Source organism: Homalodisca vitripennis, chromosome 6 (assembly GCF_021130785.1).
Source record: "Homalodisca vitripennis isolate AUS2020 chromosome 6, UT_GWSS_2.1, whole genome shotgun sequence".
NCBI classification, from domain to species: domain Eukaryota; kingdom Metazoa; phylum Arthropoda; class Insecta; order Hemiptera; family Cicadellidae; genus Homalodisca; species Homalodisca vitripennis.
In genome coordinates, this window is record NC_060212.1 from 63,806,713 (window position 1) to 63,821,807 (window position 15,095).

The 15,095-nt window shown below is 40.8% G+C and overlaps 1 protein-coding gene across 1 annotated transcript in view; it reads left to right on the top strand.

The window, feature by feature from the left end:
* LOC124365405 (cilia- and flagella-associated protein 47-like) overlaps positions 1–15,095 on the top strand; it is a 109,199-nt gene that overhangs the window by 46,878 nt on the left and 47,226 nt on the right. Inside the window, exons 12-17 of the mRNA XM_046821385.1 lie at positions 4,266–4,415; positions 7,529–7,727; positions 8,725–8,869; positions 13,325–13,489; positions 14,243–14,433; positions 14,859–15,090. Coding sequence (XP_046677341.1) covers positions 4,266–4,415; positions 7,529–7,727; positions 8,725–8,869; positions 13,325–13,489; positions 14,243–14,433; positions 14,859–15,090 — 1,082 coding nt within the window. The remainder of the gene's footprint in view (positions 1–4,265; positions 4,416–7,528; positions 7,728–8,724; positions 8,870–13,324; positions 13,490–14,242; positions 14,434–14,858; positions 15,091–15,095) is intronic.

Sequence of the window (15,095 nt, forward strand, 5' to 3'; positions counted from 1 at the left end):
AAAGACACCGCTGCTATTCAAAGAATTTAGCAGGTCATCCACAACCAGGTTCCACAGAAGAGGAGAGAGGAGGACGCTGCCTTGCGGGACAGCCCCTCGTAGCCTTCGCACTAACACACTTGCTCCCATGAGGGTAACAACAACCCTGTCCGTGAGCAAGGCCCCTATCCAGTCACACACACCTGACCATCAACGCCACGTCTTGAGACCGCATTGATAATCGCCTGAGTGGCTGTATTGTCAAAGGCACCTTCAATGTATAAAAAGACTCCTATGGCTAACTCTTTTGCCGCCAGCGTCTTCTCAATCCTGCATACCAATTGATGCAGGGCCGGAGTCGCATGACTTTCCTGGAGTGTAGGCATGCTGGTTAGGATGCAAAGGTCGCTCCAGATGAGCTTCCCTCCCAAACAAACCTGGCAAACCATTTTCTCCATGGTTTTGAGAAGGAAGGAGGACAGGCATATCGGCCTGAAAGGACTTCGGTCGATCCATGCCCGCCCTCCCCTGCTTCGGTATGAACACCACTCTGGACACTCTCCAGGATAGTGGGATGTACCTGTGAGCCACGGAGGCTCTGAACAGTCTGCACAGCTGGGGAAGGAGAATATCCGATCCCCGCTGCAAAGCAAACCGGTCTCACCCCGTCGCCCCCAGGAGCCTTGTAAGGACTGAATGAGTTAATAGCCCACTCAATCCTACTGAAGGTAACAATACGGTGCGCCAGACTCCACAGCAAATGGGTGGCGCGACCCGCATGTCTCCCCTCACTTTCGGGTGGTTGTTCACCCTCATGAACAATACAGTCCGGGAAGTGTGTTCCCATCGTAACTTTCAGAACTCTTTCCGGCTCAGAAATGTAAACACCTTGATCGTCCTTGAGACTACCAAGCGGCGAGATGGGATTCTTTGCTAATAGCTTTTGTAGCCTTGCACAGCCTGCACACTGTCAATATCGGTGCAGAGCTTCTTCCAGGCTAACCTCTTAGCCGTACGAACCTTGCGGTTGTACAGTGCAAGAGCCTCATGGTAGGTTGTCCCAAGTGCCCCAAGTTTTGGCTCTCCTGAATAGGAGCCCTGACCCTCTTCCTCAAAGAGGCCAGTTCAGAGCTCCACCAGACTACCTTTGATCTATTTTTGTTGATAAACCGGGCAGCTGAGATCGAAGGAGCCGACAATCGCAGAAAGTTAGACCGTCAGCAGATTCGTCAAGCTGCGCCGCGCTGTGAATCCGTTTCCCCATTAGTGGAATCAGAATCCAGCCGTGCCCTGAGGTTTTCCTTCTATGATACCCAGTTTGTGTTCCTTGGATTCCTATACTGAACTTTTTCCAGCATCTGCTTTCACCGATCTTTAAAAACAGATGTGAGCATGATCAGAGAGGGAAGGCTCGTCAGACACATGCCAGCCATGCATCCGACCAGCTATACCCTCTGACATCATGGTCACATCTAGCACCTCCCTTCTTCTCATCGTGCGAAACGTGAGTACATTTCCCACATTTGCAATCATTAGACTACGGGGACATTATATATTCTAGAAGTAACTTACCTCTGTTATTGGTGTTGGTGCTGCCCCACGCCTCGTTGTGCAAGTTGGCGTCGCATCCCACCACCAGTTCCGCTCCACTCCTCCCAACATGGTCCACCAAGGCAGCCAGTTCCCTGGAGGGCGTGGACTCCGTATCATCATACGGTGGATATGATGATGCAACTAGCAGGGCTCGTCCAGTAACCAGCCACCATCAGCCTGACTGTGGCGAGATCCCTGCAACAAAATTCCAGAACAGGAATGCTGTCCACCTTGCTGCTTACAACAATACATGTCCTGGCATTTTCAACCTGGGCACTAACAATTATCACCCTGTCATTGAAAGCCCTGATATTTTTCCCTTGCTGATCCAAGGGTTCCTTTATCAGAGCCACATGAAAATCTTCCGACAGGAAGCGTCTGCAGAATACAGCCGAGGCAGCCTTATTGTGCTGCAGGTTAATCTGAAGAACCTTGATCCCCATGATCAGCCGCCCCACCCCGCCGCCCTCAGCTGGACCTGCTCCACACCAATGAACACCCTCCAGCCCCTCCCCTTAAGAGTGGCTGAAGATTGTTCATCTATTAAAATTACGAGTGTTCTGGAATCTCCCGTATGGACATCTCCAACAACCCTCCAGTCCGACACAGAGATACCAGCATTCTGTTTATTTTTGGCCTTGAGAATGGTCGCAGAGTCCTTCTCGGCCATGGGACCATCAACCCTTAGGAAGACCTTGGTAGATCTTATGAGGTCTTTGTAGTCCCCACAGATCACCCCTATTCCCCCAGGGCCACCGATCCCCAGCCCCGGAGCCAGACCCCGCAGCCAATCCCTGGTCTCGTCACTGCCACACAGCATGACGAGAGCCCCCCTTTCCGGGAAACACCTCTTGAACTGCAGGCACACACCCTCTGCTGAGAGTACCTCGTCGAGAATGCGCGCCCGAAGCTCCATAGCCTCCTCCTCTGAGAGGCGCCTCTCAGGAAAGTTCGCAGGGACCAAGACTAGCTTATGTACCGTCAGAACCTCCCCGAATGTTTCTCCCAATCCCTCCTCCGTTGAGGGGATTGGTTACTCCTCGCACGCTCTGCTTGCTCAGGAGGTGCGGTCGGGCGTCTCTTCGGCAGGGGTTTTTTCCGCCGAAGAACCGCCCGAGCGCCCTCTCTTCCCACTAGGAGTAGAGACCGCACCTGCAGTTGCCCCCCAAGGGGCTCCGTTTACGACGCACAACCCCCTGCGCCATGCATCCCTAAGGCACGGGTCGCCTCACACCGTGGGATTGGGGTGCCCTCAGTCAAAAAACAAGTTTTTTGTGTGGTGCGATTCCAGGCGGACCCGGACTGGCACCACTACTGCGCGGCGCCGAGGGCCGTCACCGCGCAGAGTGCACAATCGAGGCACTACCCTAGATCCTGGGGTTTTGTTGACAGCAGGGCCACCTCAAGCAGGACGCTAAGTAAGCGTTTATCCGAGCCCAACCATTGGTTAGGTGGTTGGATTCGGATCCCCCTTCGGTCTTGAGCGACACCTTGGCGGTGCCGCCCCTGGAGAGGTACTTTCCCAGTTCATTGGGGTTCACCCGAACTAAGGTCAGCCCGTCTCCTAGACCCCCTCCTAGACCATGGAACTTTAGAAACTTTAATGATTTGTTAATACCTGGTATGTTGTGGAATCCAAGTGTTAAATAACTGTCACTATTTCTTTGTGTGTGATAAAGTTCTCAGTACACTCTTAGATGAGATTGGGGATTGTTAATTCTGAGAATTTCTTCAGCCAATGATATAAACATGAGTTATACTATTTATCTATTATTTCTGTATTAGTTTTAGTTCTTTTACCTTACTCCAGCTTGAGTTTAATCTTTTTCTCTACTAAGATTGTTGGCCTTAAGAAATTATCTCCTTAGTCGCTATATTTCTGGTGTTGATATTCTATGATTTTTAAGATTGTTAATCTGTACGGGTAGGATACATGTAGCGTATTTGCTAAATCCTTATATAATGTGAGGCCTCAGCACCCTTGCACTGTACATCCTATCCAGGGCCATACTTAGCTTTAGCGGGCCCCAAAAAAGATATTCGGCCGGGCCTCGTTATGTCCTTCCATCATATATTCATGCTGTCTGTCGACACAATCACTTTAAATATACGTGTGGTGTGGCCCTGCCTGGGCTCCCTGAGTGCCTGGGTCCTGGTAAAAATGTCCGAAAAAACCGATCTGAGTACAGGCCTGACCCTACCCCTAGGTTCATATTTATAGGTGTTTCAAATTTACTAAGTTTCACATGTTGAACTTCCTGTGACTGTTTACCTTTGCAAATCATTATATTTCCTACATTTTTATATTTCTTTTAAAACCCTGTTTATTCTCTACAACACGGTAACAATTGGAAGAAAATATGTAAAATAAAGAAAAGGGGAAATGTTTCCTAACACTCTATATTTTGAACAAAATTGATAAAAGGCATTAAAAGGGTTAGTTGTGTTCATAAAAGTTTGTTCACAGTTTCTTTGTATTTTCCCTGTTAGCTTATGAAAAGTACAAATAAATTGTTAAGAGAAATGTGTTTCTTAAAGGAAAGTTGACACACTAAGAGCAAATCACTAAATATAGGTGATCTTTATTTTGATGATTGAAGTTAACATAAGTTATGGATTATATAGCTCTTCAAGTGTGTTTCCATTTAGAAGTTTTGCGTTTGATAACTAAACCATAATTGTTGTTCATGTAGGTGCAATACAAAACAAGCTAGTGTTTGAAATCCTGGCCCATTCTGACAGCACTGATGGGGTAGACTACAAAGTGGTGAATCATTTGAACGTGAAAATGTTCGGTAATGTGAAATCTCAAACGAAAGTTCCAGAACCTAAGTTTAATCCAGGTACTAGTATTCATCTTGTGTTATTAAAGAAGTATTAATTGTCATCCTTTCTTCTGATTTTGCTAAAAATATTATTTTCAATGCTCTGCAATGTGGTTTTTTTATACTCACTATTTGTACACAGAAAACGGGTGTTTTAAGAACTGAGAATGAAAATTGTCATTCCTAGTCTAAACAACCAATTTTATAGATTCAGTTCATTAAATAAACACATGGCATATCAATTTGTTTTAAAAAGAGTTAACTTTAAGAAATAAACGTTTGCATTACAAATATTTTTGGGTGCATTTACTTTTGAGTCATGCATTTTTGTTTTCATGAAGATGTAAAAATACACATACCAGAAAAATGTTATTTACTTAAAAGTTTGAAAATTCATTATGGTTTTTATCTTAGAAAACTAAACACAGTATAAAACTAAAGCTACTAAGCGTTAATCTTTCAAAAATATATTTTTGTGCTTGCATTATTCTTACACTTGACTTTGCTTCACATGCCCCAATTTAAATTATTGTTCAGAAATGTGATTTAAATACCATTTACCACAAATTTGAGAGCAAATATTCTTAGGTTTATGATTATTGTAATGTTTTTATCAACATACTTCTATCATTATGTATTAAGTTAATACTTGTAATTGAATATTGTAATAAAAAAATTAACAATAAATCAATCAATCAACACTTTCCATAAAAACACAGATAATTGACAAAATCTCATTTCAGCTTTCATTGATAGCCACAAGAGGTTTTTGTGAGGAATCAGTTTCTAGACATAAAGAGTCAGTACTGTACATTTATTTTATATTTATAAAATTGTAGGATAATGTTTACAAACTACGAGGGCCATCCGGAAAGTAGTACCCGTTTGTGAAATAAAGACACAGAAGTAAATATTAACAAATATAAACATTTTTATTGAAAAGAGCATACCTTAAACTACTTCTCCACATAATCTCCAAGCAAATTTAAGCATTTGTCATAACGTGTGACGAGTTTTTGTATTCCAGCGTCATATTCCTCTGCCGCCAGCCGATTGAAATACGTAGTCACGCCTTCTTTAAGTTCTTCATCGCTGTCAAATCTTTTTCCCGCCAAAAACTCTTTAAGTTTTGTAAAGAGATGAAAATCTGAAGGGGCCAAGTCCGGGCTATACGGTGGATAGTCGAAAATTTCCCAATTGAATTGCTGCAGAAGTTGTGTTATCCCCGCTGCATGAGGCCTGGCATTGTCATGGAGGAGAATGACGCCATCAGACAATAGACCTCTCTGTCGATTTTGTATTGCCCGCCGTAATTTCTTTAATGTTTCACAATACACATTAGCGTTAATAGTGTCTCCACGGGCCATAAAATCAATAAGCAGTACACCACGTCGATCCCAGAAAATGGTTGCCATAAGTTTCCTGGTGGACAGAACAGTCTTGAATTTTTTTGGTTTCTTTGGTGAATGAGTATGATGCCACTCCATTGACTGTCGTTTACTCTCAGGTGAAGCATAACAAACCCATGTTTCATCACCAGTAACTATGCGATTCAAGAACGTGTCTGCTTCATCAGAATAACGTTCCAAAAATGTGAATGCAGCAGCCATATGCTTGGTTTTGTGCTCATGTGTAAGCATGCGAGGGACCCACCTTGCACAAATTTTTGAATAATGCAGATGGTCTTTGACAATTTCATGAACAATTGTTCGACAAACATTAGGGAAATGTTCACAGATGTCATCAATTGTGACGTGCCGATCGTTCCTCACGAATTCGTCTACTGACCTCAGCAGTTGATCTGTAATGACAGATGGTCTCCCTGAACACTCATCGTCGTGTGTGTTCCCCCTCCCCAAGTTGAAATTACGACACCAGCGCCGAACAGATGACTCTTCCATCACATTGTCTCCATACACTTCCTTTAATTGGCGATGAATATCACAAGGTCGAACGTTTCTTGCGTTGAGAAATTTTATTACAGCCCTCACTTCACAACTGGCGGCGTTTTCAATTTTTTTAAACATTATGAACTGCCACAGAAACAACACAGGCAATGCTAGCATCACGGAACTTGTAACAGAGAAGGCAGACAAGCCACTGAAGCGATCTGACCTTGACCGGCGGCTACTCGCGTCATCAGCGCCTCACGCGGCGGAATCGGGTACTACTTTCCGGATGGCCCTCGTACATACAGTTGAGAAGTATGTTTAAAACCGTGAGTATTGAAATGAAACAATGCTTCACTATAGTTATTAAAACATTAACTATAGTGGATTTTATTCTTTTTTTTTTAATTAAAGAAGTCATTTGGTGGAATAAACTGTCTTCACACATTAGTTCTGGTATGCGAGCAGCCACAGCTATTGTAAACTGTGTATGGAGTTGCACGCACAGTCCTGTGTCAGTAAGCTGTATGGAGTATTAGCTGCTTTTAACTATTATTACGTCTTGCACACTTTGTGCGGAACATTCAATTTGCAAATTTAAAAGGATTCACCCGAATTTTATTTTTTGAAAATTTTCCAAAAATTGAAAAACAACAAATATTTTCATAAACTTAAACTTTTGACATGAACGATGAGTGTAGAATCTTTTGAAAGTTATGATTTCACAATATCACGATTAGTGACAGGTAGAAGCTGAACCTCGTATCTAATAACTCTTCAAATAAGTACTCACAAATAACACTTTATGGGCAATACACGAATTATGGATTGCTAAAAGGTATTATTGTCTTATATTCTTTATAAAAAAATTTATATGATTGCAAATTACTATAGTTTTATGTACATTATTTTGCTTACAGTTTGTATTTTGTATGTCTATCTATTTTCATGCATTACTCTTGCATTTATGTGCTGACGTCCGCTCCTGAGCAGTAAACAAACACAAATTCACTAATTTTGCTTACAGTTTGTATTTTTGATGTATATCTTATTTTCATGCATCACAGATCACGTTCACTAAGTTTGTAATTTATGTAGTGGTATAAAATATGTCCTCTACAAGAATATAATTATGTTTTATATAATTGTATACCTTAAAATGTTTTATCATTGCTGAGGTTTGAAATTTGTGGCTATAAATTACTTACAGTCAGTGTTGATTACTAAAAATGTTGATTCCAGGAATTACACCATTGATATCACACGAAGTGGGGTTTCTGACAGACGAAGTGACCTTCCTGAGCAAAGTGGAAAAGCCAGTGTGCGCGATGGGTGCCGTCTCCAAAAATGACCGCCCCTGGCTCAAGACTGATGCAACGATTGCGTTCCCCAATGATAGGCCTCCCATATTGAGGCCTAGACTTACCGATCACACTGCCAAGTATGCACGCAAGTCGTGTGTTACATAGTAAACTAGTATATAATCAATTAACCGATACAACATACCCAGCAGGGATCACTTCTGGCTGGTTTATACCTACCAGTTAAACCAATCACTGGGCACAGCAACAACCGATGTGCCACTTCAATCTGGGCAACCTTATGGATGTCCAGTAGCGGCACATCACTAACCGCAAATGTTGAGATTCTGGGGTTCATGGGCAATTCGATAGGTCTAGTCTACTGTGGAAGATGACTGTTGGAGTTGGTGGGGTTTGTTCCCTTACCTCAGAGGTTCTTGTTAACCTCAACAAGGATGTGCCACCCCCTGCCTACTTTGACTGGAGAGGCTGGTTCAGAGCTGGCCTCCCCTTCTTCCGGGATGACTTTGAGATGTAGTGTCCTAATTCTTCCTCATGGATCTCGATAGGAGGCGGCCCCTACTCCCTACCCTTACCCATCCTGAATATCCTATCACTCCAGAAGCAGTGCAAAGGTTCTTACAGGACTAAGTGCAATTTATAAGCTTCTTATCCTAAAAGAACAAAAAAAAAATACCAATACATCAGAGTATCACAGGATCCAGAAGGTCATAACATAACATTTCTCTGTGGAGCTTCTTGCAATTTTACTACCCTATGATCATTTGATCCTTAAATCGAAAAGGTTCTTCCTTGGATCAAGCAAAACCTATGTACCAACTTTCAAAGGCCTTTCTATCAAGAGTTATTGCATAGGCAGACAGACTAAACTACAATTTTAAGAAAGATATGTCAGGTCTTTAAAAATTTATTTTGTAAAATTTCTCCTTCTTCCACATAGTCCTAACTTTTTTGAAATACATATTTTTTATTTCAATCTGCAAATTGGACTTATTAACTTCCAGTTAAATCTTATTAAATATTAGCATTGTTATATTTATTAAGACTTATATTAGTTTGCTACTAAAGAACTTGTGCTGTAAAAAATGTTGGATATTTTCTGAACAATTGCTGTAGGACTATATTCAAGGGCCTGAGCAGATATATAGCTCCAGTGGATGAAACATTGACCTACACAATGGAGGAACTGTTGCGAAAAAGAATGAATGAGAAGCAGATATTAAATTACATTCGAGGAACAGCTGCACTCTCTGTATCGAAGGTAAAGTGATTTCATCTGTGTTTATTTTCTGCAAGCTTCCTGTTACATAAGCACAGGTCCTTAGTTGTAAGTTAATTATATAAAGAGATTATATAATTGGCCCTTGGAAACAATTCAATTTAGGTTCTGGACGATAGAGATTCAGCACAAAACCAAAAATAATGTGAAATATTCCATATTAGAGATGTAGCCTCAAAAAGTGTTTGAAATATTATGAAAAAATCACTGTGCCAGGGAAAATCTAGACCAAACACTAAAGATCAGATCACCTTCTCTCTCCAGACCCTCAAACACAGAATATTGCCGACATCCACGGACCATGGGACACCAATACTGCCTCACAACAACCATGTACCATAAGACACCATTACCGCCTCACAACATTCACACAACATAGAACACCAGTACCGCCTCACAACATCTATATGCCATAGGACACCAATACTGCATCACAACATCCACACATCATAGGATACTAGTACTGCATCACAACATTCACACACCATAGGACACCAGTACTGCCTCACAACATCCACACACCATAGGACACCAGTACTGCATCACAACATCTATATGCCATAGGACACCAATACTGCATCACAACATCCACACACCATCTACTAGTACTGCATCACAACATTCACACACCATCTACTAGTACTGCATCACAACATCCACACACCATAGGATACTAGTACTGCATCACAACATCCACACACCATAGGACACCAGTACTGCATCACAACATTCACAGAACATAGGACACCAGTACCGCCTCACAACATCTATATGCCATAGGACACCAATACTGCATCACAACATCTACACATCATAAGATACTAGTACTGCATCACAACATCCACACACCATAGGACACCAGTACTGCATCACAACATTCACAGAACATAGGACACCAGTACCGCCTCACAACATCTATATGCCATAGGACACCAATACTGCATCACAACATCTACACATCATAAGATACTAGTACTGCATCACAACATCCACACACCATAGGACACCAGTACTGCCTCACAACATCCACACATCATAGGATACTAGTACTGCCTCACAACATCCATACACCATAGGATACTAGTACTGCATCACAACATTCACACAACATAGGACACCAGTACCGCCTCACAACATCTATATGCCATAGGACACCAATACTGCATCACAACATCCACACACCATCTACTAGTACTGCATCACAACATTCACACACCATCTACTAGTACTGCATCACAACATCCACACACCATAGAATACTAGTCCTGCATCACACCATTCACACACCATAGGATACTAGTACTGCATCACAACATCCACACACCATAGGACACCAGTACTGCATCACAACATTCACAGAACATAGGACACCAGTACCGCCTCACAACATCTATATGCCATAGGACACCAATACTGCATCACAACATCTACACATCATAAGATACTAGTACTGCATCACAACATCCACACACCATAGGACACCAGTACTGCATCACAACATTCACAGAACATAGGACACCAGTACCGCCTCACAACATCTATATGCCATAGGACACCAATACTGCATCACAACATCTACACATCATAAGATACTAGTACTGCATCACAACATCCACACACCATAGGACACCAGTACTGCCTCACAACATCCACACATCATAGGATACTAGTACTGCCTCACAACATCCATACACCATAGGATACTAGTACTGCATCACAACATTCACACAACATAGGACACCAGTACCGCCTCACAACATCTATATGCCATAGGACACCAATACTGCATCACAACATCCACACACCATCTACTAGTACTGCATCACAACATTCACACACCATCTACTAGTACTGCATCACAACATCCACACACCATAGAATACTAGTCCTGCATCACACCATTCACACACCATAGGATACTAGTACTGCATCACAACATCCACACACCATAGGACACCAGTACTGCATCACAACATTCACAGAACATAGGACACCAGTACCGCCTCACAACATCTATATGCCATAGGACACCAATACTGCATCACAACATCTACACATCATAAGATACTAGTACTGCATCACAACATCCACACACCATAGGACACCAGTACTGCCTCACAACATCCACACATCATAGGATACTAGTACTGCCTCACAACATCCATACACCATAGGATACTAGTACTGCATCACAACATTCACACAACATAGGACACCAGTACCGCCTCACAACATCTATATGCCATAGGACACCAATACTGCATCACAACATCCACACACCATCTACTAGTACTGCATCACAACATTCACACACCATCTACTAGTACTGCATCACAACATCCACACACCATAGAATACTAGTCCTGCATCACACCATTCACACACCATAGGATACTAGTACTGCATCACAACATCCACACACCATAGGACACCAGTACTGCATCACAACATCCACACACCATAGGATATACTAGTACTGCATCACAACATCCACACACCATAGGACACCAGTACTGCATCACAACATCCACACACCATAGGATACTAGTACTGCATCACAACATCCACACACCATAGGACACCAGTACTGCCTCACAACATCCACACACCATAGGATACTAGTACTGCCTCACAACATCCATACACCATAGGATACTAGTACTGCATCACAACATCCACACACCATAGCACAGTACTGTCTCATGATACCTACATACCATAGGACACCATACCATATCATACCATAGGTACTGTACAAAACAGTACACTTTAAACTAATCAACAAAATAGGACATTATTAGGATGAAAACACGTGATTAACATTCACACTAGTACGTAATGAACATTACATAATAAATCCAAGTAACAATTAGACACTGAAAATCAGGTATGATAAACTCACATATGGTGACTTGGTCCATGGTACATACCTTCTTTGGTTAAGGGCACCAGTTGGTTATCGTGCCAAAAGGAGGGTTACTTATGTTTCTCAGTTTCTGAGTGGCTGTGGACTTATACTGGAGTATTAATATCAAAATATTGGCTGCCAAAAAAAACTCACGTGGTTATTCATTATTTACATTTCTTGTCATTGAGTTACCGGTATAGTTTTTTTTTTTTTTTAAGTAGAGCCCAATCTCCTTTTAAAAGCCATATTCTGCACGTCTTCACGAGTCACTGGCCTGTGTGAGGATCTTATTAAACAGAATAATGGGAAGAGTCATTACAGTACAAGGTTAATGATGCTGATAAAAGTGCTGTGGTTACTGACACAATTTGAACATGCGCTATCTCTAACTCAAATCCAAAGTCCGATGTCTTACACTGCTTGGCAATTGGCCCTCCCAAACTATTAGCACAATTATCCACATTGTTTAATTCTCTTGTTAACTGTTTAGCATTGTTTAATTTAGGCTCTGCATATTTAATTTAATTGATTAAAAACTGTGTTTATGACGCTTGTAGACTCAGTTTTCTTTGGTCTTTTAACTTATTAACACTTTATATGTTGCATGACAAATTGATGTTGTATGTTTATAATGTATTGCAATCAAAATGTTAACAACTGGAGTGAAACGCCTATGAAACAAAGTCAACAGAATTATTACTACTTTTGGTAGTATCAATGTGGTATTAATAAATTTGAAATTGTTGCCATGTGTTGAGGTGCTGAAAAATAGGGCCTCCAGTTTTCAGTGATGTAGGATGAGTACTACAATGAAAGAGTGCACTGAAATCAGGTTTTTGCAACGACTTTTAACAGTAACTTTTGACTCTTTAATGTTTTTTCTTTTTCACTCTATGTTGAAAATTAAACTATTATTGTGAAATAAAAAGAGTTTTTTTCAAATAATGCAGTAAAATTCTTTTATTAGAATGGAAAAAATCCATAAATAAAAAAGTATTTTGTATAAGCCACTTATAAAATCTTTTTTAATAAATTAGGAACCACAAATCTCCTAAAATCTCCTCTGGTAGATTTTTATACCAATTAAAATTTTTTCCAGAGTTATTTCATTAAAAAAGCATACTATTCACTTGTTTAAAAGTTTAAATTTTTGAAATATCACTGGAACCATTGGCATGCTCATCAAATTCAGCTACTTAGAAGTAAAATTTGAAGGACAGTTAGAGGCTAGAGTAGGTCCCAACCTGTGCATCTGCACAACCACACACAACCCATAGGTGTGAGACTCGGTATTGGAAACAGGATTCAGTAACCTCCCAGAATCCTCATGACCCAAACTCCATGTAAAACTACAGGACTCCTCTGTGTTCACTACATTCGTTCATACCCACATAGCGTCTCAAGGTTGTAACTGTTGTAGTAGTATTGTTTGTTGTATTTATCAATGTATTCTTGTATCAGTTCTGGTCAGAACTGTTTATCGCATGATGTGCTGAGGTACCAACGACTCTGTCATACTTTGTTCGAAGGAACGGGGCTGTAATACGAAGGCCATGCAGCCGCAGAGTGAACCACTGTTACCGCCGCAGCTGTATGGGAGAAAAAACAATAATCCAAAGGACGTTTTGGTATCTTTGACCTTCACGCAGCTGTACCGCATCAAAGTTACCCCGGCACTCATCTCCTTTGGTAGTGTATGTACCATTATATATCTCTTGCAACACTGACAACCGGTTTTGATGTACAATGTCTCTCATAGCTCTTGTCGAATATTTTTCAGTTTTGTTCCTTCAGTCCAAACATAGATGCAGTATCCTATAAATAAAAACACTTAGTTTCTCATCTATCTTTACATATGTGTTATTTTAGTTCAAAAATTAAGATGTACACATGGTTAAAGCAACACAGTTATAATTTTGCACAACTAATTATAATTATAATTCAAACAACGAAGAAGTATATAAATATAGTAAGTTGTTTGTGAAGATTCAACAATAATTATGAAGAAGTATATAAAATAACCTACAAATATAGTAAGTTCTTTGTGAAGATTCGATGATATAAATTAGAAAATTAATTTGATTAATAATGATATATAAATATCTTGTGCAACTGTAAAGTATTTATAATTCATATTTATTTCAACAGTAAATATACATTTTCCCAGGTATTTTTCTTTATTTTAACAAATAAGGTAAATATCCAAGAAATAATTAATAAAATATCTGACTAGAACATGAAACAGTCTGTGTTATCTTTAAAATATCAATATCTTTTAATTTAACAGTAAAGTTTTATTTCAAAAAGTATATTAGTAAACTAAAGTAAGATTTATTTTATCTTTATTTCTGAGCCACATATAAGAATCTTTGAACATAATCCATCTTTTAAAAAGTTGTACATTTACAAGTAGAACCTGTTGTAAAATCAGTTTTTTAATCTTTCAGGTAACAACAAATAAAGTTTGTACTCAAGTACTCACCGTTGAAAACAAAAATGACTTCCAAATAAGTGCTAAAATATTGCCACTTGCATCTGGAGTGCAAGTCCAAATCCTGGACATCTTCATCGTTCCAGCCCAGTCGGAGACGAGGGTGGTTTTGAATTTCCATCGTGAGGTTCTCGGTAGATACAGTGGGTATGTTCCGATGAGTATTAAGTAATTTTAGTGTCTAATCAACATACTGCAATATGTATGAGTAAAGAATTCTCTGTACATGTTATGTATTACCGTGATTGCAGTTGCAACTCTTGATGTAGCCTTACAAAAATTGGTTCTATATGGAGGTCTTGTTTATGGTCTCACAGCTTCCTCAAGCAATGAGACCATATCTCAAATGGGTTTCGACACAAAACATGGCAGTGCCCCAGACCCTCACTGTGTCCCCAGATCGAATCAACTACAAACTGCCAGAACTTCCGTTCGCCCAAACCTTTGTACCCCTGGCTATCTACAACCATCTCAACACTGCGGTTTCCGTCACCTGGTACATCGCTGAAGGGAGTGGCCTTAGAAAATTCTTGAAACATAACAATTGATACCTAGATGTGGAATGTATACAGGACCATAACATGCGTGATCAATGGTTTCCACTCGTTTGACATCGCAGTGGTGGCCGAGGTGGTGCCCAAGAGCCTCACCGTGTCCCCAGACCGGGTCGACTACAAGCTGCCAGAAGTTCCGTTCGCCCAGACCTTTGTACCCCTGGCCATCTACAACCCTCTCAATACTGCAGTTTCCTTCACCTGGTACATCGCTGAAGGGTCGCCATTCAAAGTGGAACCTCTTCTCGGGGTATG